General features: G+C 43.6%; 1 protein-coding gene across 1 annotated transcript; it reads left to right on the top strand.

Annotated features, from left to right (window-relative positions):
* Window positions 1-3,416: 3,416 nt before the first annotated feature.
* Window positions 3,417-27,586, top strand: DERL1 (derlin 1). The gene is made up of 8 exons (XM_082600964.1): window positions 3,417-3,834; window positions 13,473-13,584; window positions 16,968-17,032; window positions 18,103-18,129; window positions 18,671-18,766; window positions 20,874-20,926; window positions 22,448-22,558; window positions 25,774-27,586. The coding sequence occupies exons 1-8, from the start codon at window positions 3,682-3,684 to the stop codon at window positions 25,910-25,912; spliced, it is 756 nt and encodes a 251-aa protein (XP_082457090.1). The 5' UTR covers window positions 3,417-3,681; the 3' UTR covers window positions 25,913-27,586.
* The last annotated feature ends 286 nt before the right edge of the window (window positions 27,587-27,872 follow it).

Raw genomic sequence — 27,872 nt, forward strand, 5'->3', positions numbered from 1 at the left:
CGTCATGCAGCTTGCGGGATCTTAGTTCCCCATCCAGGGATCGAACCCATACACGCTGCAGTGGGGGGCACGGAGTCTTAACCACTGGACCGCCAGGGAAGTCCTGAGGTTTCATTTTAAAAACATGATATTGCTAATAAGTGGCATAGCCAAAATTTAAACCCTGAATTTGAATTCCAGAGCACACACTCAGTGAATTCTAGAGCACAACCCAGAAATAAATACTGACAAACACTGGATGTATGTTGTTTTATCCTTGTTTTTTTTCTCACGCACCTTACTTATGATTTCATCAGAGAAACCTTATTTAGCCCTCCACCTAAGGTAGATAACCCATTTTTTTTATCACTGTACCTTGGATACAATGTGTAGTAGGTAAAAGAAAATGGGTGGAGGGGCTTCCCTGGTGGCGCAGTGGTTGAGAGTCCACCTGCCAATGCAGGGGACACGGGTTCGTGCCCCGGTCCCGGAGGATCCCACATGCCCGGAGCGACTGGGCCCATGAGCCATGGCCGCTGAGCCTGCGCGTCCGGAGCCTGTGCTCCACAACGGGAGAGGCCACAACAGTGAGAGGCCCTCGTACCGCAAAAAAAAAAAAAAAAAAAAAAAAAAGGAAAAAAAGAAAATGGGTGATGTAGAGAAGGAAACTTAGGCGAGATTTCTCTTATATCAAAATTATCTTATAAGGCTGTACCAATTTACATTCCCACCAGCTTTGTACAGGTGAGACGTTTCTTCATATATTTACTATGCTTGATATTCCTTAGGTCCCCGAATATTGTATAGTCTCATTAGACTATGGAATATTTAGTGCCTTTTTGTTCTGTAAAAAATGCTTTTGTTAATTAACATCAAGGACATGGTGCTAAGAAATGTCCTCTAGAATAACAGGTTGGCAGAAACTTTGCTGTTTGAAATCAGTGTGGATGGAACACCCCATTCTTGCTGAAGGACCTGAGGCATACGGGTCATTTTGACACAGGATTTTAAATCCAGGTGCAAAGCTTTAGATAAGGAGTTTTCAGACCCAACGTTCCACACTTATCTTTTTTTTTTAATCATAGGAGTACTGTATTTTATAAAAATTTTATTTTTATTTATTTTTTATTTTTGGCTGCTTTTGGGTCTTCGTTGCTGCATGCGGGCTTTTCTCTGGTTGCGACGAGCAGGGGCTACTCTTCGTTGTAGTGTGCAGGCTTCTCATTGCGGTGGCTTCTCTTGTTGTGGAGCACGGGCTCTAGGCACACGGGCTTCAGTAGTTGTGGCACACGGGCTTAGTTGTTCCGCGGCATGTGGGATCTTCTGGGACCAGGGCTCGAACCCGTGTCTCCTGCATTGGCAGGTGGATTCTTAACCACTGTGCCACCAGGGTAGCCCCACACTTATCTTAATTTTGAGATTTCTAAGGAAAGAGGATCCTGGGTCTGCTTTTCAGCTCAGGCTTAGGCCTGATGTTGACACTTTTACAGACAGCTCTGCTCTGTTTTGAGCCTATCAAAACACTACTTCATTTAAATTATACCACAACTCAACCCTTCCTTATAATCCAATAATGACCCTATTCTCTTTAGTTTGGTGAGATGGTTCAGTTTCCTCTGGAGTGCAGTCTCCCTCCCAGCAAGAAATCTAACCTTCTGGACTATAGGTGTGTTCCTAGTGGTCTCTATTGGATGGCCTCATCAGTCTTAAACTGTAGGTCCTTATATGATCAGGCCAATCAAGATGACTGTTCTCTTGTCTCTGTACATCCCCTGCTGGACCAGTACGTTCTTCACCTACACCCTACTCACATGACTGACCTTCCTACCCCATGACCCAGCTAGTGATTGTTCTAATCTTTAGGTCAGAACATTTCCCCCAGGATAGTTTATCAAAGGGGCGGTGAGGGGCATGCTCCTCCAATAGTTTCCCTGGTAACCGATAACCCAACCTGAAGTCAATTCCCCTTATAACTGGTAACCTCTCTCTCCCCCAGGTAGCAAAGACTGCTGCCATATCCTGCCCACTGTCTGCCACACATGGTGAGGTGTCGCTCCAGAACCTTGCTTCAGATGTGTAAGCTCCCCCTATCCATTAAACCTTTGATGTCTCTGTGGCTGACTCTGGGCTCTTTCTTTGGTCTTGAAGCTGGGCAAGTGCAGGGCTTGCAGGCCTGCAGGGTGCAGCCCAACAGTCCTATATCTAAAGACAACAGGAAAAGTTCTACTCTATCCTTTGATAGATTCTTTTAAAAACAAGAGGGATTTTCGTCTACTTGTAACTTAGGTCCTACCCAACAAACTAGATTGAGTCATGATCATTTCTGCTTTCAGTTCCTCCAAATTGCAAGCCAGTTGGAGTTGTTGACTGAAGAAAAACCACATAACCTAAAAGTTGTGAGCTAAATTTTATTCGAGGAATTTACTGAGGACTATAGCCCAGGACATAGCCTCTCAGATAGCTCTGAGAAACTGCTCCAAAGAGGTAAGGGAGAAGCCAAGATATATAGGAGTTTTTGCTGAAACAAACAAAAAAACCATGTAGTCAAATGTCAAAAGATTACTGCTAATTGCAAAAACAGACATCTCAAGGTAATGATTTTAGTGCTTTTCTATGTATGGGAAGGTGCAATAATCTGGCTCATTGAAATTATTCCTTAGATATGCACCTTAACTATTTAGGGCCAGTATCCTGTTTTTCTCTACCCTGAATTCTCCTTAGGGCACACCATCTGGGTGTCTGCAGTGGCTAAGGGCCTGATGGCAGGCAACATTCCCTGTTTACTGGAATAGAAGTCAACATTCTTTGTTTACTGAAATGGCAGGCAACATTTTGTGTGTGCAGAGTGGCTGTTTTCTCTGTGTGGAAAACTCCCCAGATCTGTGTGTGTGTGTGTGGGGGGGGCTCAGCTCAAAGATCACCTCCTCCAGCTTCTCCCTGACCTTTCTCATCGAAAGCGGCCACCTCTCCCCACACTTCTGCACTCCCACCCCATCACTCTATTCCCACTATCCTAACTTATCTTCCTTATTTTTCTTACCACTCTCTTGAAATTATTCAATTATTTGTTCATTACCTCCCTATCTTTGTATGGAAGCTCCAGGAGAGAAGGTACCACAACAGCTCTGATAGCTGCAACCTCCAGAGTCTAAAACCCTGTCTCGCATTTACTAAGCCCTCAATAAACATTTGTGGAAAGAATGGACAATTGAGGGGCTACATTGTACTTTATTTTCCTCCTTCCCCTTTAAACACCCTCCAAGTGGAACCACCTGGACTATAAATCCGGCAGGAACTGGGTAGAGTGCGTTCACCCTCGCTATTGGCTGGAGTATCTGTCGTTGCTCCTGGCAACCACTGTTCCCCACCAGTCGTGTTGTTGGCCCCGCCTGGACCCGTCCCTCGCCCTCCAGCCTCCGAACCACCGAGCTTCTGCCCAGTGGTAAAAACGGTGCTCGCCCTTTAAGCGGCGGCACTTCTTGTCAACGTCGTCGGCGGCCGCCGGAAGGGCAAGTTTCGCTTCCGAATTCTCCCTCGCTCGTCCGAATTCGGTGGCGCCACGTCTGCCGGCCTCCGCGTTCTGCAACGGGGCTGTGGCGGCTTCCGCCTCGACACCTTCCACTCGCCCAGCGGACCGCGTCGTGAGGGGGCCGGGACGGGAGTCGGGCGGCTTTGCACATCCCGGCCACCGAAGAGGCGAAGATGTCGGACATCGGGGACTGGTTCAGGAGCATCCCGGCCATCACGCGCTATTGGTTCGCCGCCACCGTCGCGGTGCCCTTAGTCGGCAAACTCGGTCTCATCAGCCCGGCCTATTTCTTCCTCTGGCCCGAAGCCTTCCTCTATCGCTTCCAGGTACTGACGGGCGACTGGGGAAGTGGAGACTACAGGCCCCAGGTGGCCCCTCAGCGGCGGAGCGTAGACCGGCCGGTTGCGGACGCGCGGTGCCTGGTGGGACTTGTAGTGCGGTGGCTCCAGCGGTTTAGGGCGGGGTCCTGTGGCCAGGGGGTGGGGTGGAGGCCAAGGGGTTTGAGCGTGGGCCTGGGTAGCTGGAGACGTAGAGGGAGACAACACGGTTTGGCCCGGTGGGAAGGGATTGATTTCGTCCTTCCATTAAAATTGTGCTCCCCGCCCTCCGTACTCGGAGAAGGCGGCATTGGGAAGGTAAGTCTGATAGTTGTCCATCTATTGGACGCCAGTGAGTAGCAACCTGGGGCCACCTGGAGCAGCTGCCCTCTGACCTCCCTCTGCCACCCAAGTGGATGGCATGTGGACGTCGCCTTGCTCAACTACCAGCTGAGTTCTTTTTATGTTAATGGAGTTTCTTCCCAGTAGGAGTGATTTGAAGCCCGAGGTGCAAAGAGTGAGTTTATTTGTGTGCATCCCAGATCCTGATCTAGTATCTGGCAGGTAGTAGTTGTATTTGTGAAGGAGTGAGTAAAGAGTAAATTGCTCCTGAAATGGAAGTCCTTATTTTTTGAAGCATGAAGGAAACAGTCCAGAGTAACATTCCTGGCAAGAGAATATTAGTTTTCTGGAGGTTATCTTTATTCGCCGGATTCAGTGATTTAAATCTTTAATCAGTGGCAGGTCGGATACTAAGATCTGACATTAATTTCAACACGTTGTTTGGACTGTGGGTAACACACTCTTGTCTTCCCTCTCCTCACTGGCTGTTTCTTAGTTTTCTTTGCTGGTTCCCCATGTTCCTGATCCTTAAATATTGTGATGTACCCCAAGACCTCTTTTCCATATTCTCCCTAGCTGTGGGTGATCTTATGTGGCTTCATGGCTTTATATAATTTCTACAAACTGACGATTCTCAAATACAAATATACATATTTTCAGTCCAGATCTGTCTCACTTCCAGACTTGTACATCCAACCGTATACTTGAAATTACCACTTAGATGACTCATAGACATCTCAGACGTAATGTGTCCAAAACAGTACCCCTTTCCCTAGAAGTAAATAGCAATTCCATTATGACAGGAGCTCAACCTAAAAGTCATGGACTCATCCCTGACTTCTTCTCTCACATCCCACAGTCTGTTAGCAAATTCTGTTTACTTTAGACAAATATCCAGAATGCAGTCCCTTTTCATTCTCTATTGCAAGCCATTATCATAGCAGCCTTGTTCCTTTCGATCTTTTCTCTAGACAGCTAGAGTGACCCTTTTAAAACATAAATCGCATCCTGGCAGTCTTCTGCCCAGAACCTTTTAATGTCTTCTCCACTGGATGAGTAAAGCTCAGGTCCTTTCAGTGGCCTGCAAGCCCCTTACTACCTCTCTGACCTCATCTCCTACTGCTTTCCACCTTGTATATTAGGCTTCACAGTGGAATCCTTTCTGTTTCTTCAGCACCTAACTCCATCCCTGCTCAGGCTCTTTGCACATGTTATTTCTCTGCTTGAGGACGATAACCGTGGTTTATCTCATTACCTCCTTCAAGTCTGCCCAAATGCCACCTTATTGGCACGGCCTTATATGATTGCCCTACGTAAAATAGTACCTCTCCTTCACTCTGTCTCCCTTATCCTTAATTTTTCTTGGTTACATATCCCCTTGATGTTTGTCAGCCTGCTTCCCTTCAGAGAATAAAGCTCCATGAGAGCCCCTTGTCTGTTTACCACTGTCTTTGTTACCTAGATAAGTGTTTGGCCTATAGCAGGTGCTTATATATGGGTTGAATGCATGGAAATAATTGGGTACAATAGTGAATAGTACAGAAAAAGTCCCAGCTCACATGAAGAAAGTAAGAGAGGCGTGTGTGACTTTGATGGAGTGTTCCAGAAAGGCCTCAGAGAAGATATTTGCACTGAAATCGGAATGATGAGGAGCCAGCTTTGGGAAGATCTGGCTCTGGGGACAGTCTTCCAAGAAGAAGGAATAATAAGTGAAAGGCTTAGAGGCAGGAATTGGAAACGGAAAGAAGACTGGATAGTTAGTACAGAGTCAGCTGTAGGGATGAGGATTCGTAGTTGAGGACGGAGAGATAGCCAGGGGTGAGTGCAATACAGTGAAAGTGGAAAGGTAGGCTGGGGCTAGATTGTATAGGGCTTTGTGGTTTGAACTTTAATTTGAAGGCACTAGAAAGGCTTCAGAGCCTTTTGAACAAAGGACTGAAAAATTGCCTTGGCTACTCTGTGGGATGGACTTGGTATGTGAATGGGGGAAAGGGTGGGCTAGGTAACAGGATCAGAGAGATGAGTCAAGTTAGAGGGCAAGAGGGATGGTGGTTTGGACCAGAGTGGCTGTGAAGATAGAAGTGGATAGATTTGGGAGTTGGAGTGGACTACACTGCAGCTTCATGGATGTGAAGGGTGAAATGTGTGAAGGGGCGGGACTTGAGGATGTCCCCGTTTTCACAGGAGCAGTGGAGTGCCTGGTGCAGCTCTTTTCTGAGATTGGGAATGTTTAGGGAGGCTCAGGTTTGGGGGTGGAGAAAGGTATCGATAAAGAGTTACATTTTGACCATATTAAGTCCAGAGAGGCTTTTTAGGCATCCAGGTGGAGAAGTTAAGTAGGCTGTTGGATATTAGAATATGATCTGGGTGTGCATCCAGAATTGCAGACTCTTTTCTATTTGCTTTGGTAAAATATTTGTTGCAGTGAATGTTGTGCACTTTGTGCCCGGTGGCACGTTAGGAAATGCGGTGCCTGAGGAGCAGTGGTCATAAATGATTGTAAATCGTCAGTGGCCGTAAATGAGAAGGTCCTGATCAAAACCGGCTCTTTGGCCTTCCTTGCAAAATCTTGCTTGTTTCTGAAGTCAGCTTAGTAAAAATAAGTCTTTCTAATAGCCTACATGTGTATAATATTAAAAGTGGTGAACTGATTAGAAAGGTCATCATTCATGTCACACCTTCCATAATTTTCCCATCTTCCTTGCATTGTTTCTTGTGGGCTTGTTATCCTGAAACGGGGGAGAAGCTGCTGGTAGAAGGCAGGACAGTGTGCCCACTGCCCAGGTGTGGAGAGACCAGTATCTATACTTTCTTTCTGCTACTCTGACTCCTGCTCTTTCTGGACAGGTTTAGCTGTCAGACCCACCATTTGCAAATGAAGCAGTTAAAGGAAAAACTGCATCTGAGAGGCTGATGGGTGAGGACACACAGCCTGTGGTGTGCTTTCTGCTGGAGGCTCCTCTTTTCCTTAAAAGCTGCATCTTTGGACAACTTGGAGATGATGAATTTAGAGTTGTGGATTCATGCTGGAAGTGACAAAAGTTATTTTCCTCCTTATCTGTGGGTTTCCTCTGAGTAGCTTGTTGGTTTGGAACTCTAAAGTTTAAAATGTTATTTCCTTAGTTTGGGTAAGTGGAAAGGCGTAGGTGTATGTTAAGACTCACTCCACTGTTGCGTAAAGTTCCTCATCCCTCACATTTAAGACTCATTGATCAGATAGTCCACAGTGATGAAATGTCTCCATATTGGTCCCTGATTAACTAGAAGAGAGGCTGCACTTTGCTGCGGCCCTCGTGGTTTCTGAGATTATGTCTCCCAGGGCTGCCTGCACGGGAGATTTTGTTTCTTTGGACAAAATAACATCACTGCCTTACATCTGTGTTGGGCTTCTCCATATGATACGTCACTTAACCCCCATAAACATCCCGAGGTCAGTGTTACCCCAGTTGATAGACAGCTGCAGTTTCAGTTTCTATTTTGGTGAGTTCAAGATAGTTCTAAGCGCTCGTTTTACTCCTTTGCCTCCTACCTACCAAAACACATAGTTAAGTGTTTAACAAAACATTCTTGAGGGTGATTTCTTTCAAACCAGTCGTAGCAAATTATTGTTCCTTTTCTATTAGAGTAGAAAGACTGTGGGATTTCAAGTAGTTGAGTCATGGTCTCCAGGCCTGGCTTAGCCCCCTTGCAAGCTGTATGCCCTCAGGCAAGCTGTTTATCTTTTCTGAGCCTCAATTTCTCCACCTAAAAGTGGGGATAATTTAATACCATATTAACTCTGTTCTAAGAGTTAACTGTGTTGTAACTCCATTGGTCATAAGATGCTCCTTTAATTTACTACAATTTTTTGGAAGGGGAGGAAAGTACACATTACATTAAATGAATCTATTGGCTGTAAGGCACGTCCGAATTTCAGGAACACGAAAATGAATAGCTTCAAACTGAGGAGAAATGTTACCTACTTCACGCCTCTATTATATAAAAACTTAAAAAATGTAAAGTGCCCAGTAAATAATCGGGTAGATAATCTATTAAAAAAATTGTGCCTATTTTTACTTATTAGTCAATAATAATTCCTGCCATTGCTGCCTTCTCTCCTTGGGCAGTAATATTCTAATTTTAATTTGTAATTGAAATTAAAACGTAACTGCTGGATTATTATCCTTCTTTTTGTCCCACTAAAGGCGTCCTGACTAGAAATGGGAAGATACGTACTCTCAGTTTCTCTAATTTGTTTCCGGGAACAAAAAGAAACGGCACCAAGCAAGTCTGTGATCAGGCCTGGTGCTTACGCTTGCCAAGCTTTTGCTCATGTCATCACATTTAGCCTAATGACAGCAACCCTAGCAGGCTCTTCTGAGTGTGGTGGGAAGGAGAGTCATATAGACCCGTAACTGGAAGGGGAATGAACTTGGTCTGTGGGCTGAGCATAGAAGTAGCCTCAGGGTTTGGATTTAGGACTTTATGGCAAGTGTTCTGGTGTGTACAGCTTTAAAACCTTCCCTTTGCAATCCTGTCCACATAAGACAGTTCTGCTGTGGTCTGTAGCTAAGGGTGAGCCCATAGCTTCATTTTTAAACTTTTTGTTGAGTAGCAGTATACAAGCAGGAAAGTGTATGTATTATATATTTATAGCTTGTTGAATTTTCAAAAATTGAACATCAGTATATAACCAGCCACCAGATCGAGACACAGCCAGCATCCCCCAAACCTTCCTACTTCTCCCTTCTGGTCACTACCCACTGCAAGGGTAACTACTATCTTGACTTTTAATACCATAGATGGTTTTTGCCAGTTTTCTTACTTTTCTATAAATGAAATTACACAATATGTATTTTTTTGTGTCTAGCCTCTTTTCAGCAGTTTGAGAGTCACCCACATTGTTGCATGTGGTTATAGATTGCTCATCCTAGTATTGTTCCCTTGTGTGAACAGACCACCATTTATTTACCCTTTCTGCTGGTAACGGGCTTTTTGGGTAGTTCTAGCTTTGGCTAGAATGCGTAGTGCTGCTGTGAACATTCTGGAACACGTCTTGGTGAACACAGGTATGCAAACGTATCTAGGAGTAGAATTGGTGGCTCCTAATAGCTGGTTTAACGTCCTCAGTTGAGACTGAGTGCCTTTCATTTGATTTTCTTGCCTGTCTGGTGTCCCCCCAGCCCCACCCCCCGGTTCCTCTCCCCCAGACCGCCACCCCCTGCCAAAAAAAAAAAAAAAAAGAGAGAGAGAGAAAAGCCAGAGTTTGCTAACATCAGCGTTTGGCACATGGGTGCCCTTCTTTCTTACTTGCTCGTTGACCCAGGCAGACTTTCTTTAACTCCAAATCAACCAGTCTGTATTGTTGCAGAAAAATCTTTGTTTTTGATAGTTAAAAAGACCTGCCCTAGACTCTGGGTGGCATGTGTAATGATTTCAGTAGCACGTTGTTTGGGAGATTTTCGTTCAAGGATGGTTGAACTAAACACTCAACAGAAGTTGTTGGACTTGCAGCTGACGAACAGTGTCTGACGTTTCTTTGAAGGCCTCTGCGCCAGGGAGCACGTGGGCTTCTTGCTCTTGTTAAGTGAGGAACTCTGGGCAGGTTACCTCAGCTCTAATGAGGGCCCAGGTTTCCTCGCGCAAAAGGTGGGTGATTATGCTTCCGGCCTTGAGATTGCTGTGGGGTTAAAGTGAGATGCTTGCCTGCAAGTCCCAGGCTCTTTGCACTGCCCCTGGCTGCTTCTTAGGGATCAGTGCAGGCTTTCTAGGCCTTCACCACTCCCAGCCCTGAAAATAAAGCCATTTCCTTACCCTAACTATCTACGTATCAGAGGAGAGGAAGGGATTTAGTTGGTTACCTTCAAGGGGGATTTCAGAAATATATTACACTGTGTCCCTCTGAAGAGATGAGCTATCTCCTGGTGTTTTCAGATTACAATTTTACTAATACTAAGCCCCTTAGATCAGTGAGAGCAAGTATAACTCAAGGGTAAGCTTAATGAACTGGGAAAAGAAGTGTGCGGTATTTTGACAGACACTGATTTCCAAAGCACAGGTGCACACAGTGGCTAAAAATAGCATCGTGGCATCAAGTGTTAGTGAAAAATGTAGTCAGAAAACCCCCCGAGGTTTCTTTTCCAAAATCAGGCCTGGAGTAACTTAGAGGAGTCTGGGGGGAGTTCGAAATGTGAATTTGTAAAAACCAGGTCAGCACATGTCTCCTAAAAGATTGTAATAATTGTATGCCCACACAAATTTTTTTTACAAAGCACCTTTTTAATCTGCTTTCTTAATTCCAACCTTTTACAAAATCTGTGAGATGAGGAAGGCGGGAGTCAAAGGACAGATGTTACTGGGTAGATGAAGATGCAAGCTCAAAGGTCCAGACTTTTCCAAGGCCCCGAGCCAGGGCCACAGCTTGCTTGCTTCTGGTCTTTTACCCCCAATGCTTTTTTTTAAGCAAGGAGAGTGAATTTGTGAGCTTACGCTCAGTTCATTTCAGGACTATACAAGTAGTATAGTAGTACTAAAAATTTTTACTGATTTTAATTATATCTCATAGTAATGATGTCACTTGTGAGAGGCACTGTAAAAATAGGGGCTTATTAGTATTATAAACTCTGGAGTCAGGCTGTCTGGGACAAAATTCTAGCTCAGCCACTTACTGGCTATTATTTGGCCTTTTCTCATTCTGCTTCCTCATCTATACAATCTACCCTCTGAGTTAGGACATGTAAATGAGCATAATAGTACACTATATTTTTTTTTAACCATTAACCAAAATGGAGCAAGTATTAGTATATCATTCCTCTTTTACAAATGGAAATTGAGACTCAGGACTGATGACTTGTAAGCCCCTACTGAAATCTCTGTCTTCTCAAATCCTTTCCAGTGCTCCTTCCATCAGGCTCAGCTGTTTCTGAGATAAAATTGTGAATAAACCAAAATGAATTTTAACCTATTTTGTTTTACTGGTTTAGTTCAAGGTTGTTGGAAGTGACTTTTGGGGTATGTGAAGTGCATTCTCCTCCACAGGGAATTAAGCTCTGAGGGTTACAGTTCTATACTTGGAGAACCTGACTTGCCAGCTGTGCCTGGCCAGCCCCACAACTAATGCCCGCCATTCTAGCCACACCCAAATCGTTAGCAATACCCATTCATCCTTGTGCTCTTGCAGTTCTTTGGGACTTTGTACTCATTTTTCCAAGACCAGAAGTTCCCCTTCCTGTGCCTACTCTTGCTTCTTTGGACAGACTCCCCATTATCGAGACCTCCTTGATGTAGGGACCATGTCTTTCACACTCATGCGATAAGACACACAGCTCTCAAGACAAAAGCCAGCATTATGTTGGCATTTCCAAGTCTGGGAAGGCCATCTTCTTCAACCTCTATAACTTAACATTATCCTGGAGGTGTTAGCCAGTAAATTAGGCAAGAAGAAGATACAAAATTTTATTTACAGGTAGAGTTGTATACTTGGAAAGTGCAAGAGGCCCAGTTTTCAAATATCACAAACAATTAGATAATTCAGCTTTGGTGGTTGGGTATAAAAAAGATAGAAATCGAAAGCTCAATAGAAAGGTATGAAAGACTTCTTTCTGGCTGGAAACTGTGTCTTTATCACATTGAAATAAGAAAGGTGTTGGTTCTCGTTCGTTTAGAAAAGTAATATGGAGACTAGCCAAGAAGATTGTGACATATGTGGAAGAAAAACAGGAGGGGGATTATTTAATTATATAACTTTACCAGATAAGAAAACACATTATAAAACTAGAAATTAAAATAGCTTGGTATTGGTATTGGAATTCGATTCTAAACAGAATAGTCTAAAAGTAGACTTCCCTATAAAAGGGAATCAATATATGATGAAAGTAGTTTTTCAGATCAATGGAGAGAAGATGGGTCACTCTGTAAATAGTATTGGGAAAACTAGTGACCGTCTAGAAAAATAAGTTGACCCTCTTTCTCACTTCTTACATAAACTACAGTACAACTGGGAGCACTATTACATTCTTGGAGGGGAGAAGTACTTGTATAAACATGATACATGATGGATACATTTGCCTATATAAAAATTAAACTTTTACATTTCATTTTATATGGCAAAAACACCACAAAAGCATAAGACTAATGACAGACCAGAAAATAATTGCAACAGTGAGAAAGGGCAGTTTCCATAATATGTAAGGAAATGCAAATTGAGTAGAAAAATGAAGAAAGAATATGCTGAAGTTTTAGAAACATGCTTGGTGACTGTGAAATACACTAAATGGTGAGGCTGTGGAGAGAAGACAGACATTAATCTCCATTTTAGGAGGAAGTATAAATTGGTTAAACATTTTTGTAGGCATTTGGCAATATCTGCTGAAATTAAATGCAAATGTTTGATCCAGCAGGTTGACTCACAGGAACTTATCCTATGTGTACATGTATAAAGAGGATATTCAAGAATATTCATTGTAGCATTGTAATAGTTTCAGTGAAGTTTGGACATCCACACAGAAGGAATATTATGAAGCCTATAAAAATTTTTTTTCAAGGGAGTGAAACAAGGTATAGAACAGTGCAAGGTAAGTTAGGATGAAAAGGGAGGAATAATAGTAATAGAAATGATTGTTTCTCGAAAGAAACACAATAAATGGATCCATTCTTGTTGGAAAAGGAGCTGGGAGACTGAGGGTCAGGAGGGAGGCTTACTTCTCACTGTAGACCTTTCTGTAGTTTTTTGGGGGGAAGGTAATATTTTTAAGTTATGTATCCATATTGCCTAAATAGCACATTGATTTGAATGGAAAGTTCCTATTTTACTTCTACCTTTTGAATATGACATTATTTTGACAAGGTTTGTCATCCCAGTGTATTCTTTTCCTAAATAGAGATAATTACTGTGCTGTTGGAAATTATCTTTATAAATCTTTTTTCTTTTTCTTTTTTTTTCCCACTGTAGTTGATTTACAATGTTTCAGGTGTACAGCAAAGTGATTCAGTTATACTGTAATTCATTTTTGATAGGCATAACTATAAGCCTGATCCCAGTAAAGATTAACCATATATGTCTTTAGTGATGATTTTTTTCAACTTGCTTAGAAATATTTATTGTTTATATTATGATGCCATCTCATTCCATTGACTTGCACATTGAAGTCACTGTAGCTAATATGAACTTTTCTTCAGTTTTCTTGAATTATATTGGTGATGTCCATTTGGTAGCTCTCATCACTGAGGAGAATGTTTTTCAAGGGTTAATTTTGTTTAGTTAAAAGAAAAAAAAAAACCACCCAGCTTAGAGAAACTAACAGCCGTGTTTATTTTGATCTGGACAGATTTGGAGGCCGATTACTGCCACCTTTTATTTCCCTGTGGGTCCAGGAACTGGATTTCTTTATTTGGTCAATTTATATTTCTTATATCAGTACTCTACACGACTCGAAACAGGTATGTTATCTGTGGTTGTTTTAAGTATTGTTTCTGTCTAATTTACTAATCCATGTATTTACTTATTGGAGGAATTTTGAGGGCAGATGGCATATATAAAGAAATGACATAATGGTGTAAATGCGCAGTAAGTAGTGACTGTGCCAGGAGTCTACTAGGCGCTTAGATTATTCGTTTTTTAATTCTCACAGCATCATCATGAGATGTAAGCAGCAGTGTCACCATTTTATAGGTGAAAAAAATACAAGAGCAGAGATTTACACATCTTGTCCATCTCCTGTGTGTGCCTCTCACTTCATGTGACGTCTCCCTCATTTCTGTCACACAGCAGTCCCTGTTTTTTAAAGCACAATTGGGCTGAAGTGTATATATCTCCTGAATTGGGGTTGAAAAACACTACTTTATGCAAGTAAAAACCTAGACTTAGTCTCTGTAATTGAAACATGCAACTTTAAAAACAATTTAAAAAAAATAAATTTATTTATTTAGTTTTGTTTGCATTGGGTCTTCGTTGCTGCGCATGGGCTTTCTCTAGTTGCGGTGAGCGGGCTTCTCATTGCGGCGGCTTCTCTTGTTGTGGAGCACGGGCTCTAGGTGCACGGGCTTCAGTAGTTGTGGCACACAGGCTCAGTAGTTGTGGCTCGCGGGCTCTAGAGCACAGGCTCAGTAGTTGTGGTGCATGGGCTTAGTTGCTCCGTGGCATGTGGGATCTTCCTGGACGAGGGATCGAACCTGTGTCCCCTGCATTAGCAGGCGGATTCTTAACCACTGCACCACCAGGGGAGTCCCTCTCTTTTTTTTTTTTTTTTAAATTATTATTCACTGTGTTAGAGCATTTATACTCAATATGAAGCACTCAACTTTTAAAAAATATATAGCCAGGATTTTAATAGCATGGTAGTTTTTCAGATATGACTACCTATATCGATAAGCTATAAAATTCTTAAAACTTTCTTACTGAATTGTTATTTATTTTCTACAATACCTTATATGCTTTTCTGAGTTACTTATACTGAGAAGCAATATCTTGATAGACTGCTGTGTCAAAATATAACTTGGCAAAGCCTAAATGATTTTGAAAATGTTGTCTGACTTCAGAGACTAGAAACCTGATGGCTGTTAGCTCAGGATAGAAAATTCTGAGCCACCCTTAAATCTAAGTCAGTGCTCATATGCTTGAGAATTGTGAATCCGTCTCACAACTGCAGGGATATAGAAGGTTGGACATTTGGTGTCAAATATCATTTTTCCTTCAATTGGCATTTGCTGTTAGGTGCTTTTTAAGAAGAGGGAAATCACCGTGTTGATACAAAGTTTTGGGTAATAGACTATTACTTCTGGAAGGGACCTAGCCCATTCCCTTAGTTTTATAAAGGAAGAACAGGAGATGCAAGGAAGTAAAGTGACTTGGCTGAGGTGAAGCTGACAACCAGGACTCTGACCACCACACCAGGGATTGGATCCTTACATCTACCAGAACATATGACATTCATTCTCCTTGCCAGCTTGCTTAACATTCTACCCCTCTGATAAGATTTAATTGAGGGTTAAGCTGTGGGAGGAATTTTTTTTTTATATCAGTAGTAAACTCCAGATTAAATGTGGATGATCCGTGACCACTTGTTAAAAATTGTATTACGGGGCATTTTCAAACATATACAAAAGTAGAGAGAAAGGTTAATGAACCTCTTTATTTTTTTTCCTTTTCATTGAGAGAAAACTCACCTAACATAAAGTTCCTCATTTTAACCATTTTAAAGTGTACAATCCAGTGGTCTTTAGTATCTTCACAAAGTTGTGCAACCATCACCACTAATTCCAGACATTTTCATCACCCCGCAAAAAACCCAAGCCAGCAGTCTCCATTCTCCCTCCCGCTCCTCCTAGCCCCTGGCAACCACTCATCTACTTTGTGTATGGATTTGCCCATTTGGGACATTTTATGTGTCCTTCTGTGACTGGCTTCTTTCACTTAGCATAATATTTTTGAGGTTCATCATGTTGTAGCATGTGTCAGTATGAGCCCCTTTTAATCATCACTCATCTTTAACAGTTATCCCATAGCCAGTCTTTTTTTTTTTTTGGCGGTACGCGGGCCTCTCACCGTTGTGGCCTCTCCTGTTGCGGAACCTGTGCTCCGGATGCGCAGGCTCAGCAGCCATGGCTCACGGGCCCAGCCGCTCTGCGGCATGTGGGATCTTCCCGGACCGGGGCACGAACCTGTGTCCCCTGCATCGGCAGGCAGACTCTCAACCACTGCGCCACCAGGGAAGCCCAGGATTATTTTTTTTTAATGGACTATATATATCATGTAATTGTGATGGGGTGTGTGTGTGGGAGAAGTAACCGTTGGAGATAGAGGGAACTTACAGTCATTTGTTCTTTTCTCCGCCCCTCTCCTAGTTGTGCAGCTGGAGGCATGAGGATCATCCTTAGAAGGGAGAGCTGGGCCAATGTTGATTGTTCTGCCCAGTAATGAGACAAAGCCCAGTATGTGGCATAGCAGAAAGAACACTAAACTAGTAATTAGACTTCACTCTGCTTCTAAAAGCCATGTGACTTTGGTCATGCAACTATACTTCCTCATCTGCAAAAAGAGGGTGTAGGTCTTTCCGTTGTCCCTCACAGATATGGTAGGAAGAGTCAAGGCCATGGAAAGGTGTGGCTGCCCCCTATTCCACTACCATTGTTTTCCTTTGCTAGAATGTGAGGTCCTGGAAGACGGAGACCGAATCCTCTTGGTAGGCCCAGTGCCGGACTGAGTGGTAGCGCACGTGCGTGTGTGTGCATGTGCGTGTGTGCGCGCATGTGTATGTGCATGTGTGTGTGTGCGTGTGTGTGCGCGCGTGCGCGTGTCTCCAGTCATAACAACAGTAATTGCTTCCCAGCCTAGTTGTGTAGAGGAGGCACAGTGGTAGGCAGCACGGACATGGTTCCTCCCCTGACCGAGCTTATGGTCTAGTGGAGGGAGAAAGGATTAACCAGGTAATCAGGAACGGGTCTCCATCTCATGATGAGAGCCATGAAGGAAAGGCCAGCAGGCTGTGAGGGGCTTCAGCGGATGGGGTCTCAGTAGCTGTGGACCTGACTGTCCTCCCTTTGGGTTTCTTCTGGCTCGTGCTAGTTGAGCAGAGCATGTTACGGACTGGAATTCAGTTAGGAGAACACAGATTATTAGCCTTGATACCCGGGCAGCTTTACTTTAGGGCTTAATTGTGGACACGGTTTTATATATTAAAAATTTTTTCTTTTACTTCCAAGGAGTGGTTTTAAAATACTCTCATTTTTTGTTTTCTCTACAATTTTTTGAAGTACTTCTCAACATAGAAGTTTCTTTGTTCCGAAATTCTGAACCATGACATTTGGCTTATTGTTGTTTCCAGGAGCGTTTGATGGGAGGCCAGCAGACTATTTATTCATGCTCCTCTTCAACTGGATTTGCATCGTGGTATCCTTCCGTCTGTCATTTTGGGCCAGAAATAACCAGTTTTTTTTTTCAGGTTTGGAGAAATGGGCAGTAATCTGCATAACATTTTAAGTGATAGTATTTGCATCTTTGTTTACTGTAGTTAATAGTTAAGAATCATGAAGGTTCTTGTCAAAAGCGGTAGTGAATCACATAGCCGTGGAGCGATGCGTTCCCCTACCATTGCCTTTGTGGGGTTTTTCCACGTTTGGTTGAGTTTTATTACTGTTCCCTCTTCTTGTTCCCAGTTCTCTGTGTTCTGGTGTGTGGCAGCTTGTTGACTGCAGCACAGAGAGATTCCGTGCCATGAGACAGCTTTTGAAAGCTGTGGTCCTTATCAGAAAATTAATTTACAACCAGCATCCTTTCCTACTTTAGTGCTGTCTTTGTCTCGAGGTCCTAAATGGTAATTCGGTCCCTCTGTAAGTGCCTGGCTCTGGGAAAGGACACAGCATGCCTCTCTGCTTGCTCTGTGTCAACCACAGCTGTCAGCAGCCTTGCGGCTGCAGACCTCTACAGATTGTGAGAGCAGCAGAAGGGGCTTGGTGGCTCAAGTCCTGTGCACAGTTGGTGAGCTCAGAATGGCTTTGGGGTTTAGTGTCCATTGAAACTTGGCCAAGAGCCAGAAAATTGTGGCGCTCTGGATGCCCTTTCCTTCCTTTAAGGGAAGATAAAAAGATTGTTTTGGACTTCACCTGTGCTGGGGAGCCCTGAATGTGAGCAGACGCATTATTTGTTTCAGAGGCATGTTTCACATGCCCCTCCATCTCCTAACTGAAGGAGAGATGCTAAAATACAGGGGCATGGCACGGAGGACACAAGCAACCAAACTGAGTCATGTGCCAAAGCAGTTAATTTCTACTATTTCCTCGGCATCGGATAGTTTAATAGCGTGTTCCCAGTGAAGATTATTAGATACCTTTGTGTTCCGGGGTGTTTTAAGCAACCTGAACTGTAGAAAAGTGTTTTCCTTCAGAAAACTGGAATGAAATGAACTTATATTAGGTGTAGAATGCTTTATTTGTGTCTGATCTTTAACTTTACAAACCAAGATTACTGGCTTAGCAATGGATATGCAGGTAAGTGTCCCTTGAAACTATTTGGCCTTTCATGTGTTTCAGATTTACTGTTAATGACCTTTGACAGAAGTTTAAATTGCATTAACTGCGTGGTTAATTATATGGTATTTTGAAGCTCTTACGTGAGTTACCTAAATCATTACTGTCCTTGCTCATGCCTGGCTTCTGTATTATGTATGAACGTTGAGAACGATGGTCATCCAGTATTTTCTGTTCATGTATGTGGATATGTATTTTTTAAAAATTGAGAATACATGGTAAGTAAAGCTTTATTGCATACTTTTTCCAAGTAACAGAGCTTGACCCTGATATTTCTGAATCCATCCCAAATAATATAATTGTGTTGTATTTTATTAGAGGATTTTAAAGCATGCATTGCATGATTAAGTAATTCTGATGAGTTGAATTTCTTTCTGCTTTTTGAATAACCATGGGAGAATTTATTTGGAGGGGAGAGGTTAAAAAGCAAAGAAAGGTAGGTTTACACGAAGCCTCTGTTTTAAGTGCCTCCGGAGCCTTTACGTGTTCGTTTCCTTTGCAGTTGCTGATGATCCCTCTGATCATGTCAGTACTTTATGTCTGGGCCCAGCTGAACAGAGACATGATTGTATCATTTTGGTTTGGAACACGATTTAAGGTACTCTAACCTAGCTGGGAGAATTTCCTTTTCATTTGTCTTTGCAGAAATCCCTCTCTTCAGCCCAGAGATGTACTTTCTGACACGTGCAGAAGAGGTCACTGCAGAGCAGTAAACCGTAGGCAAGCCCCTTCTCCCCTCCTCAGCCCCCTGGATTTCTTTAGCCAGCCCTGAGTCCTTTGCTGACTATTACTTCTCACTCCCTCTGGAGCTCAGGCCCTTTAGGCATGTGTCCTGAGGGATCTCCTGTATGTGTGTGTGGTAGGGGGAGGGGAGGAAGGACCCTCATGTGTCCCTCTCTTTTAGTCTGTTCTTATCATTGCCTGTTATGTATTTTACACTTAAGCTGAAACAGATTGGTTTTTCCCCCCAAAACGCTTCCCTTTCTGCCTTCTCTCACAACTTTCCACCTGTAACATCTTTTTTATTTTCTTTCTCATGTGAATCCTGCCCATTCTTAATCTGAGTGGGGGACTAAACATATTTCCTGCCTCTCCTCCCTGGAATTGGTCTTGCCTTTGGGCTTCTGCAATACTTTGTGTTCTTACAGTACTCACCACATTCTGCCTTCAAGTTATTGATGTGTAACCCTTTCTTTACCAGTTTGCGATGTTTTTTGCAATGCCCTTAGCTCTTAGTATGATGTCTTGAAACTGGTAAGGGGTGTTGACCTCAAGTAAATAGGCTGCCAGATACTTCTGCAGCAAAGATGGGTTTACTTGGGATGAGTAGAGAACTGTATTTCGGGGTCTGCAACCACGGTGAGCCACGAGCAAGTCCCTACGTGCCAAGGGAAGGAGAGCGCTTTTATATAAAGAGGAAAAGGAAGTCAAGAGGTGTGGTAAACAAAGCTTTTCATTGGCTGAGTCCTTGCAGGGAAAGAAGTCTGTCTTCCTCTTGGGCTCTGCTGTTGAAACAGGGCGTGAGAGCTCCCCCTTCTGGTCTCCCAACCCTACTTAATGGAGGGTTCTGTTTGCTAATTTTTTTTTACAGGGGCTCACATGTTGAATTCATCTGGAGAGCTGTCTTACTTGGGAGAGTGTTAGTTCAAGAGATCAGTGTGTAATGTGATAAAGATTCAAAGTAATTTTGTGAAATATATAAAAGGAGAACCTAAAAAGATGGGGTGTTTTATAGCTGATTGGTAACAATTTGCTGGCAGGAATCTTAATGTGACTCTATTATGGACAATGTTTTTATTAGCATCCATAGGACACTCATCCGCTTTCTTTTTTTTTTTTAGTATTTATTTATTTATTTGCTTGCACCAGGTCTTAGTTGCAGCAGGTGGGCTCCTTAGTTGCGGCATGTGGGCTTCTTAGTTGTGGCATGCATGTGGGATCTAGTTCCCTGACCAGAGATCAAACCTGGGTCCCCTGCATTGGGAGCACGGAGTCTTAACCACTGTGCCACCAGGGAAGTCCCAGACACTCATCTCCTTTCTAAAGCTATTTGTTATAATTCAGCAGGGTATGTATTGGATCTGAAAACTATGGGCAAAGTACTCTGTCTCCAATTGCTAATATATGAATAGGTATGATGCTAGGGCTTCCCTAGTGGCGCAGTGATTGGGACTTTGCCTGCCAGTGCAGGGGCACGGGTTTGAGCCCTGGTCCGGGAAGATCCCACATGCCGCGGAGCAACTAAGCCCGTGCACCAGAACTACTGAGCCTGTACTCTAGAGCCTGCGAGCCACAACTACTGAGCCCGCATGCCACAACTACTGAAGCCTGTGTGCCTAGAGCTCATGCTCCACAGCAAAAGAAGCCACGACAATGAGAAGCCCTCATACCGCAGCGAAGAGTGGCCTCCACTTGCCGCAACTAGAGAAAGTACGAAGACCCAACGCAGCCATAAATAAAAGAAAGAAAGAAAGAAAGAAAGAAAGGCTTGAAACAGTAGGAATGATGCTAGATTGATAAAGGGAACTTTTGCAGTGACTTTCCAAAGGATTTATTGATTTATTTTTTAAACATCTTTATTGGAGTATAATTGCTTTACAATGGTGTGTTATAAAAGCCCTTCTCAATAGAACCTTCCCCATTTCAGCCCCCTAGCAGCTGTATCCTCTGTAGGTATATTCATGTTTGTGTATATTCTTTCCTAGGCCTGTTATTTACCTTGGGTTATCCTTGGATTCAACTATATCATCGGAGGCTCGTAAGTGATATTAGATTTATTTAATTGCAAACTAACCCTTGGAAGACTTCCATTATTCTTTATCTTCCTTCTCTAATCTTTATAACACTTCAAAGAATCTCAGCGTTGATACCTTGGTACCTTATACTTTTGAAATTATTTCATTTGGATGTAATTGATTAAAATTGCAGGGCTTGTTATAAAGCAGAAACTAATAAAAAAAATTGCAGGGCTTTAAGCACATTTAACAGTGAATGGTTTTTTATTATTGTTGTTGTTTGTTGTTATAGTATGCTTCCATGTATGTGCTTTTGAATAAATATTTATTTCTGGATTCACTATCCAGATTGAGCAAATATAGACCTAATTTTACCCAAGCCGACTCTGTGCACAAAATTCCTGTTTTTTTAATTCTTAAGGCATTTCCAGAATGCCTTGGAAACTGCTCACCAGTCACAGAAATGCACAGATTCTCAGATGGGAAGTTTTGTCAGTGGTTCGATAGTATAGAAGTTTGGGCCAAACAGGGTCAAATTTCTAGTCTGGAATCAGACCTGAGACTTAGGAAAATCTCGAATGCATCCAGTCAGAATTTTGGAAGGAGGATTTCAAGATGCAGTTATTCTAAGAACTCCTGTTTCTTACACCGCCAAATATTTTTAACGTTTTTAAACAGATTTTGATAGTGCAAGTTCTTCATGCGATGACATCTTTGCTCTATATGGTCCTAACTTCTGCTGCATATCCATAGGGAGAAGGGAATGAATCGAGTAAACAGATTCTGTTTAGAGCAAGTCCGGGGCTTGGTAAAACTGCCCCGCCTCCCAGAAGGGCAGAATCTGGGAGCAGTTGTAGACGGTGATTTGTCCCTAAGAGGAATCATGTTGCAGGCGGAGGCGGAGAAGGATATGTAACAGTGAGAATTGATCTGTAAAACCTTGAAGTGGCCTGTGTGTCAGCCATGGGAAGATAGAAGACGGGCAGTGTTTATTTTAGGATTACAAGGTGAAGGTCAGCCTTCCAGAGTGATCTCTGTGATGTCTTACAGTCAGGGACCCAAGAGGTGAGGGAGACGTGATCCATGGTTCCAGGAACGGGGCAGTGGACGTTTTTCATCGCTCCTTTCCTTACTCCCATGCTTCTCTCTTGCCAGCCTTCAGTTTTACCCACGTTTTGCAAATATGGTATTCGTGACTGAAAGCGTTCAAAAGCTTGCTTTGCAGCTTGCCCCAGCTCCTGAGGCAGGAAGTAGCAAAAACAATATGTTGAGGGTGGGCGGGGGCTTGAAAGAGATGTCAGAGGGGCAGCTGGCCTTGCAGAGCACAGGCCCCACTGGTCCAGCAGGATGGATTTTGCTTCTCATTCGGAATGCGTGTGCCACTCCGACTTTATAAAAGGGCTCACTGTCGAGCTGTCACAGACTCCCAGCGACCAGAAACAGGCTGCCACGAAGGATCTCTTCCCTCTGCTGTTAGTTAAAACTTGCTGCGTCTCACTTTACTGCTTGAATGTCTTTAAACTCATTTGGCTTTCTGTTTGCAGGGTCATCAACGAGCTCATTGGAAATCTTGTTGGACATCTTTATTTCTTCCTCATGTTCAGATACCCAATGGACTTGGGAGGAAGGAATTTTCTATCCACGCCTCAGTTTTTGTAAGTGTTTCTTCCCCCTCTCGTCTGATAATCATCTTATTGTCCGTGTTTGTCAGCATCCTGATAAAAACTCTGTGAGGGGTAAGGTTTCCCTCTCAGTCTGATGGAGAAATGCGAGCCAGCCAGGGACTTGCCCAGGTCACTCCAAGCCGAGGCTTGGTCTTCTCCTGGAGCCCTCGGAGCCAGGGGCCGCTGAGCCTAGATTCAGGCATCCCGGGGAGCCGTGGGCCCTGCAGAGCGGGCGGCGCGCCTGTGTGGATCCAGTGTGTGCAGCAGGGGGCCAGGGTGACAGGTTATCAGTTTTACCCAAGATTTTGGCTGAGGAAGGGGTAAGAGGGTAAGTAGCCTCATTGGTTAGCAGTTTAAAACATCTTTATATTCAATGTTATAGACCAGAATGTTTAAAGGACTTTTCAACGTTAAAATGAGAGACCGGAGGCTTGTATAGTCCCGCCCCCTGGGAGGATGTGCGTGTTCTTTCTCTGTTTGCAGGGTTTACTAAAGTGAGGAGGCCAAGGGCACAGCTTTGGTTTCGAGACAGACTTCGGTTGGAATCCCATTCCCGTCATCTGCCAGTTCATATGTTGGGAAAGTGACTTAGTAAATCCCCCGAGCTTTAGTTGGCGAGTCTGTGTGTTTGGGGGAGGCCCTGTCTCACGGGTCTGCAGGAGGTGGGGTTTACCGTTAGCAGCACAGTAGTGGATGCTCAGTAAATACAAGCTCTCAGCCTTGCTCCTGAAGTTGGGGCGGGGGGCGGGATTCTGATGAGCCCCCGGAGATGCTGACACACTTAAGCGTTCAAGTAGTGTGACCATTCTGTCAGTGAAGCAAAAGGCTGTCGAAGAAGGGACAAGTGAAATCACCATCTGGGTGTCACAGCCGGCCTGACAATCACGCTTAATCTCCAGTCGGGCGTATGCAATAATAGCTTGCACTTAGAAGCTTAAAAAAAAAAGCAAAAAACCCTTTTCACATCTTGCTCGTTTTAATGTTTTCCAGTTTGTCGTTCTTCCAGGGGGTCAATGAGGGCAGTAAACTTGAGTAGGCACCCCTTCCCCCCACTTTTATAGGTTGGAGGAAGGTTTTTTGTGGTGAAATACAATACACAAACAGAGAAGTACACTATTGTCGTATTTTTGTTTTGTTTTGTTTTTTTCGCTAAGAGCGTAAGAAGAAACTTGTTTCTCTTGTGAGCCTTGAGTTGCCTTCAGGCTAAAAAAAACACAAATGACCAATCTGCTTTCTAATTATCAAAGGACGCAATAACAGCAGGTTTGGATTTTTGATCTAGGTTTATCAAGTCGGATGGCAGATGCATCATTAAAAAAAAAACTTGTTGCTTTGGGGGGCAGCCAAGAACTATTTTACTTTAAACGGCCATATTCTGACTTAATGGCTTGGAGAGATTTCACAATTGTGGGCAACAACGTCTATGGGATTCTAGTGGCAAAATCGACAGCCCACTGGAGCCTGCCTTCCACTTGAGCTTTCCTTGTTGGTGGAAGCCCTTCTGTTAAATTTTGCATAAAGATCAGATGACAAAATGTAGCTCCTTGCAAAAGCAGTAACTGCTTTGAAATTACCATAAATCTTTGTTGATTATGTATAATTGGGTATCTTTTTATACTAATTACTTGCATTTAATTTCACTATCTGTTTAAGCAGTGGCGATGGCTTCCATATTGTCTCAGAGTAAGAAGCAAAGCAAGACAGCCTTGGTGTTGCCTTTTTTTAGTCTTCCAATTTATTACATACTTTGGAGGAATGTTATTGTGCCAGAACGTCATGAATGTTGGGAAACCAGCGCTTGGAAATACATGTTGATGTAATGATAAAACCGTATTTGTTTAAAAGGGAGGATGCGAGTTACAGAATTCTAAGTCGTATCACTATTTTGCATTCCACTTAGAAAAGTAGATAGATCCTCTTCTGTGCACAGTTATTTTTCTGTTTACAAGGGGTTTAATTGTCTTTTTGGGGAGGGAGCGTGCAGCTAACTGGGTTGATGTAAACACATGAGGACTCCGGTCACTAACTGTTGTCACCTGAATCTCATGCTGTGTGTCCTGCGGAAGTGTGAGGTGTAGGAAGTGGTGTGGGGCACGAGCTCCAGAGTCAGGCTGCGTGGGTTTGAATCCTGTCTGTCACTTTAGAAGAGCTTTGCTCAATTCTGCCTCAGTTCTCCCATCTATAAAATGGGGTAATAGTGCCAACCTCCTAGGGCAGTCGTGAAGATGAGAGGCATTTAAAAATAAACATGCAGCACCTGGTGTAAGGAAGATGCTTTATGATTAGGTAGAACTCTGCAGGCTTCCTGCTGTGGGCAAGTCACCCCTCGTGGTTTGCTCTTGGTGCCATGAAGGGTTTAAAAAGAGGTATCAGATCACGATCTCTGCCTTCAAGACAAAAATTGAACCATCAGGATCTGATTAGTGGAATAGGTTAAAATACATTCTCAGTTTACTAATAGTCAAGGAAGGGAAGTAGTTAGAAAAACTATTGTGAACATAGAGTCCTGGGTTTACATTTTCTTAGCTGTTTTGTGACTTAATTTATTAATTTGTAAGGTGAGAAATCAGCTAACCTTTTCGGGCCTCAGCTTTCCCACCGTCTATGAGAGAAAGATTGCAGTTGGAGGGCAAACTATGAATCAACTTTAAAACACGCCCAAATTCCAAGACAGAAATCTATCTTCTCCGCTCTCCCTTGATGGACGCCGAAGAACCCAGCAGCATCATGGTGATGCCGGGCGGTGCCCAAACACGCCGGCTGCAGATTTGTCCTTTGGAACTGAATTTATTTTATATCCTTTGAGCCAGTTAGAGCCATAGTTACATAAACTAAAATGCTATATAGATGGTTCTTTCTGGTTGTTGGGCTCGTGGGTGTAATATTTTTGTTTCCATACTGTTCCTGCACGAATTGCTTCTATAATCAGGGAAAAAAAAGTTAGAGTGTGAAGTTAGTGCGAAAGCTTAGTAAATTAAAAAGAAAACATAAAAAGTGAGTGACTTCTGTGGTCAGGGCATTGAGCTAAGTGCTGAAAAGGGCAAAGTTCAATAAGACATTGTCCTCAGCCTCTCCGTGGCCACAGACGAATGTAATTCAATGTGACAGATGCCGTGGGAGCCCCAGGAAGGGAGATGGGATGGACAACTGCGTGGAGAAGTGACTGTACTTTTCTCTCCTTTTGTTTCTTCCCCCCTCTGTTCCAGGTACCGCTGGCTGCCCAGCAGGAGAGGAGGGGTGTCAGGGTTTGGTGTGCCCCCTGCTAGCATGAGGCGAGCCGCCGACCAGAACGGCGGAGGCGGGAGACACAACTGGGGACAGGGCTTTAGGCTCGGGGACCAGTGACGGAGTGGCCTCTGGCCTGCCCACCAGCCCTCCACTCAGATGACGTTTCTTCCCAGTGCCGGGTGACCTTTACCACCGAGTTCTAGCTAACGCTGTTGGACCTGACCCACACTGAATGTAGTCTTTCAGTACAAGATGACAGTTTTTTTAAATCCTGGAGAAAAAATATATGTTCCTCGAGTTTCGTGATTCTCATTCAAGTCCTTACTGCTAAGAAGAACAAATATCAACTGGGCAGATTTCGGAACTGACCTTAGTTTTTGGTGTCTTCTCTTCCTTTTCCATCTGAATCATGGGTTTCGGCAGGTCCCGCTCTGCTGGCACCAAGCTGGGTATCTGGCGTTGGGTCACCAGACCCCTGTCCCGGGGGCTCTTAGCTCTTTTTTGCACCCACGCCTGCCTCCTCCTTCCCCAGCCTCACACTCCCAGCTAGAGGAGATTGCCCATGAAATGGTTCTGCCTCTGACAAGCTCGCTTTATTTGTTGGCTTTTGCCAAGGCTTGGCCACAGAGGCTTTGTTCCCAGCGTTTTACGGTGGCAGAACCGTGACCGTAGGGCAGAAGGCGGCCAGCGGGTGAAGAGCTTCCTCAGCGTTTGGGATTGCCGTGGCCTGGTATCAGTTGCCACCGTCTGCCGCCTCTCCGGCTGTTCTGATAAAAAAAGCACCACTGAGTCAGTGAGGACCACAGATTGGTATTAATGAGGCCTGAAGGTCCTTGCTAGGCATTTTGTATCCTAAGTGATCAAAACTCTAGTGGAGTTGCATCTTACACAGGGGCTACGTTTAATCATGGGCATAATCTCTTTGCATCTTGTGTAGGGCATACTGGCTCTGTGTGTACCCAGAATAGTGGATTTGTATTGTGCTAGAAAGTTCCAAAGCACATTGGCCACAGGGAGAAGCTCTCTTTGAGAGGTGCCTGGGCATTGATTCGACTTCATTCTCCTTCTGGGTGTATGTTTATTGAGTAGAGTGGAGGGAGCACCTTAAACCCTCTTTAAGTTGTCTTTTTTTTTTTTTTTTAAACCAAGCCCCCTTTCCCCACCCCCATGGCCATATGCTTCGGTTAATTGTGAGGAGGGTGCAGCTCCTCTGTACGTAGGTCTGATTTTAGAAGCTATTGTAAACACATCTAAGTGAATCACATAATTCTGGGTGTCATGGCTTTAGAATCATCTGTGTTTGAGGAGCTTTTTTATTTCGAGTCATGAAGGTACATCAGACCATCTTCACCCACAGCTCTTTTTCGTTTTACAGGTGGGCTGTTCCCATCAGAGCTAGGCTTGTCACCGGCTAGCTTTTTGAAGGCTGTGACGTTTCACACAGGTTCTTATTTTATAATTTTATTCTGAAAGCAAACTGCTAGGAGCAGTACCGAGTGGCTACCATACCTTGAGCCAACTAGAGAAGGCTTTGAACGTTTTGACCAGTGGTTCCGTGCAGGAGACACTGTGTGCTAAGAGTACGACTCTTCGCCCCACTCTGAAGCAGTGACGTGTGTTATTCTAGGAAGTGGGGATTTGAAATCCGTTCCTCATTTTTCACGAAGTTTGTTCGAGTGTACCTCTTCGTATTTAGTTTATATGATAAAATAGGCGGCGGGGAGAATCGGAGCCCTAACTGTCATATGTTTGCTGTTGACCTGTGGCCAGAATAAAATTTTACTTGTAAAATTTTAGAAACCCTTCTTCCTGTTACGTCACACTTGCACTTACCGTGCAGGAGTGGAGACTCATTGTATGTGTAAGAAGATTCTCATGGTAAGTGAGCTAGTCTCCTACTCGCTGTCACAGCCACTTGACTGCCTGAGAGCAGTCGTCTTTCTGAAGGTTACAAGTATTCCTTAGAATTCTTCAGTTCCAGGCAAAATGTTCATTAAATTCTTCCTCTTAAACACATTTAAGAAGCTGATAATTTTATTAATTTTGTCTGGATTACCTGTCTTTGGGGAATAATTGT

This window comes from Mesoplodon mirus (genome assembly GCF_964341445.2).
Source record: "Mesoplodon mirus genome assembly, chromosome: 16".
NCBI classification, from domain to species: domain Eukaryota; kingdom Metazoa; phylum Chordata; class Mammalia; order Artiodactyla; family Ziphiidae; genus Mesoplodon; species Mesoplodon mirus.

Excerpts from the sequence above, each read along its gene's own strand:
- DERL1 (XM_082600964.1), top strand. The coding sequence starts at position 3,682 with ATGTCGGACATCGGGGACTGGTTCAGGAGCATCCCGGCCATCACGCGC. Across the intron at positions 13,585-16,967 it reads CTCTACACGACTCGAAACAG|GAGCGTTTGATGGGAGGCCA; the intron begins GTATGTTATCTG and ends TGTTGTTTCCAG. Across the intron at positions 20,927-22,447 it reads AACTATATCATCGGAGGCTC|GGTCATCAACGAGCTCATTG; the intron begins GTAAGTGATATT and ends TTCTGTTTGCAG.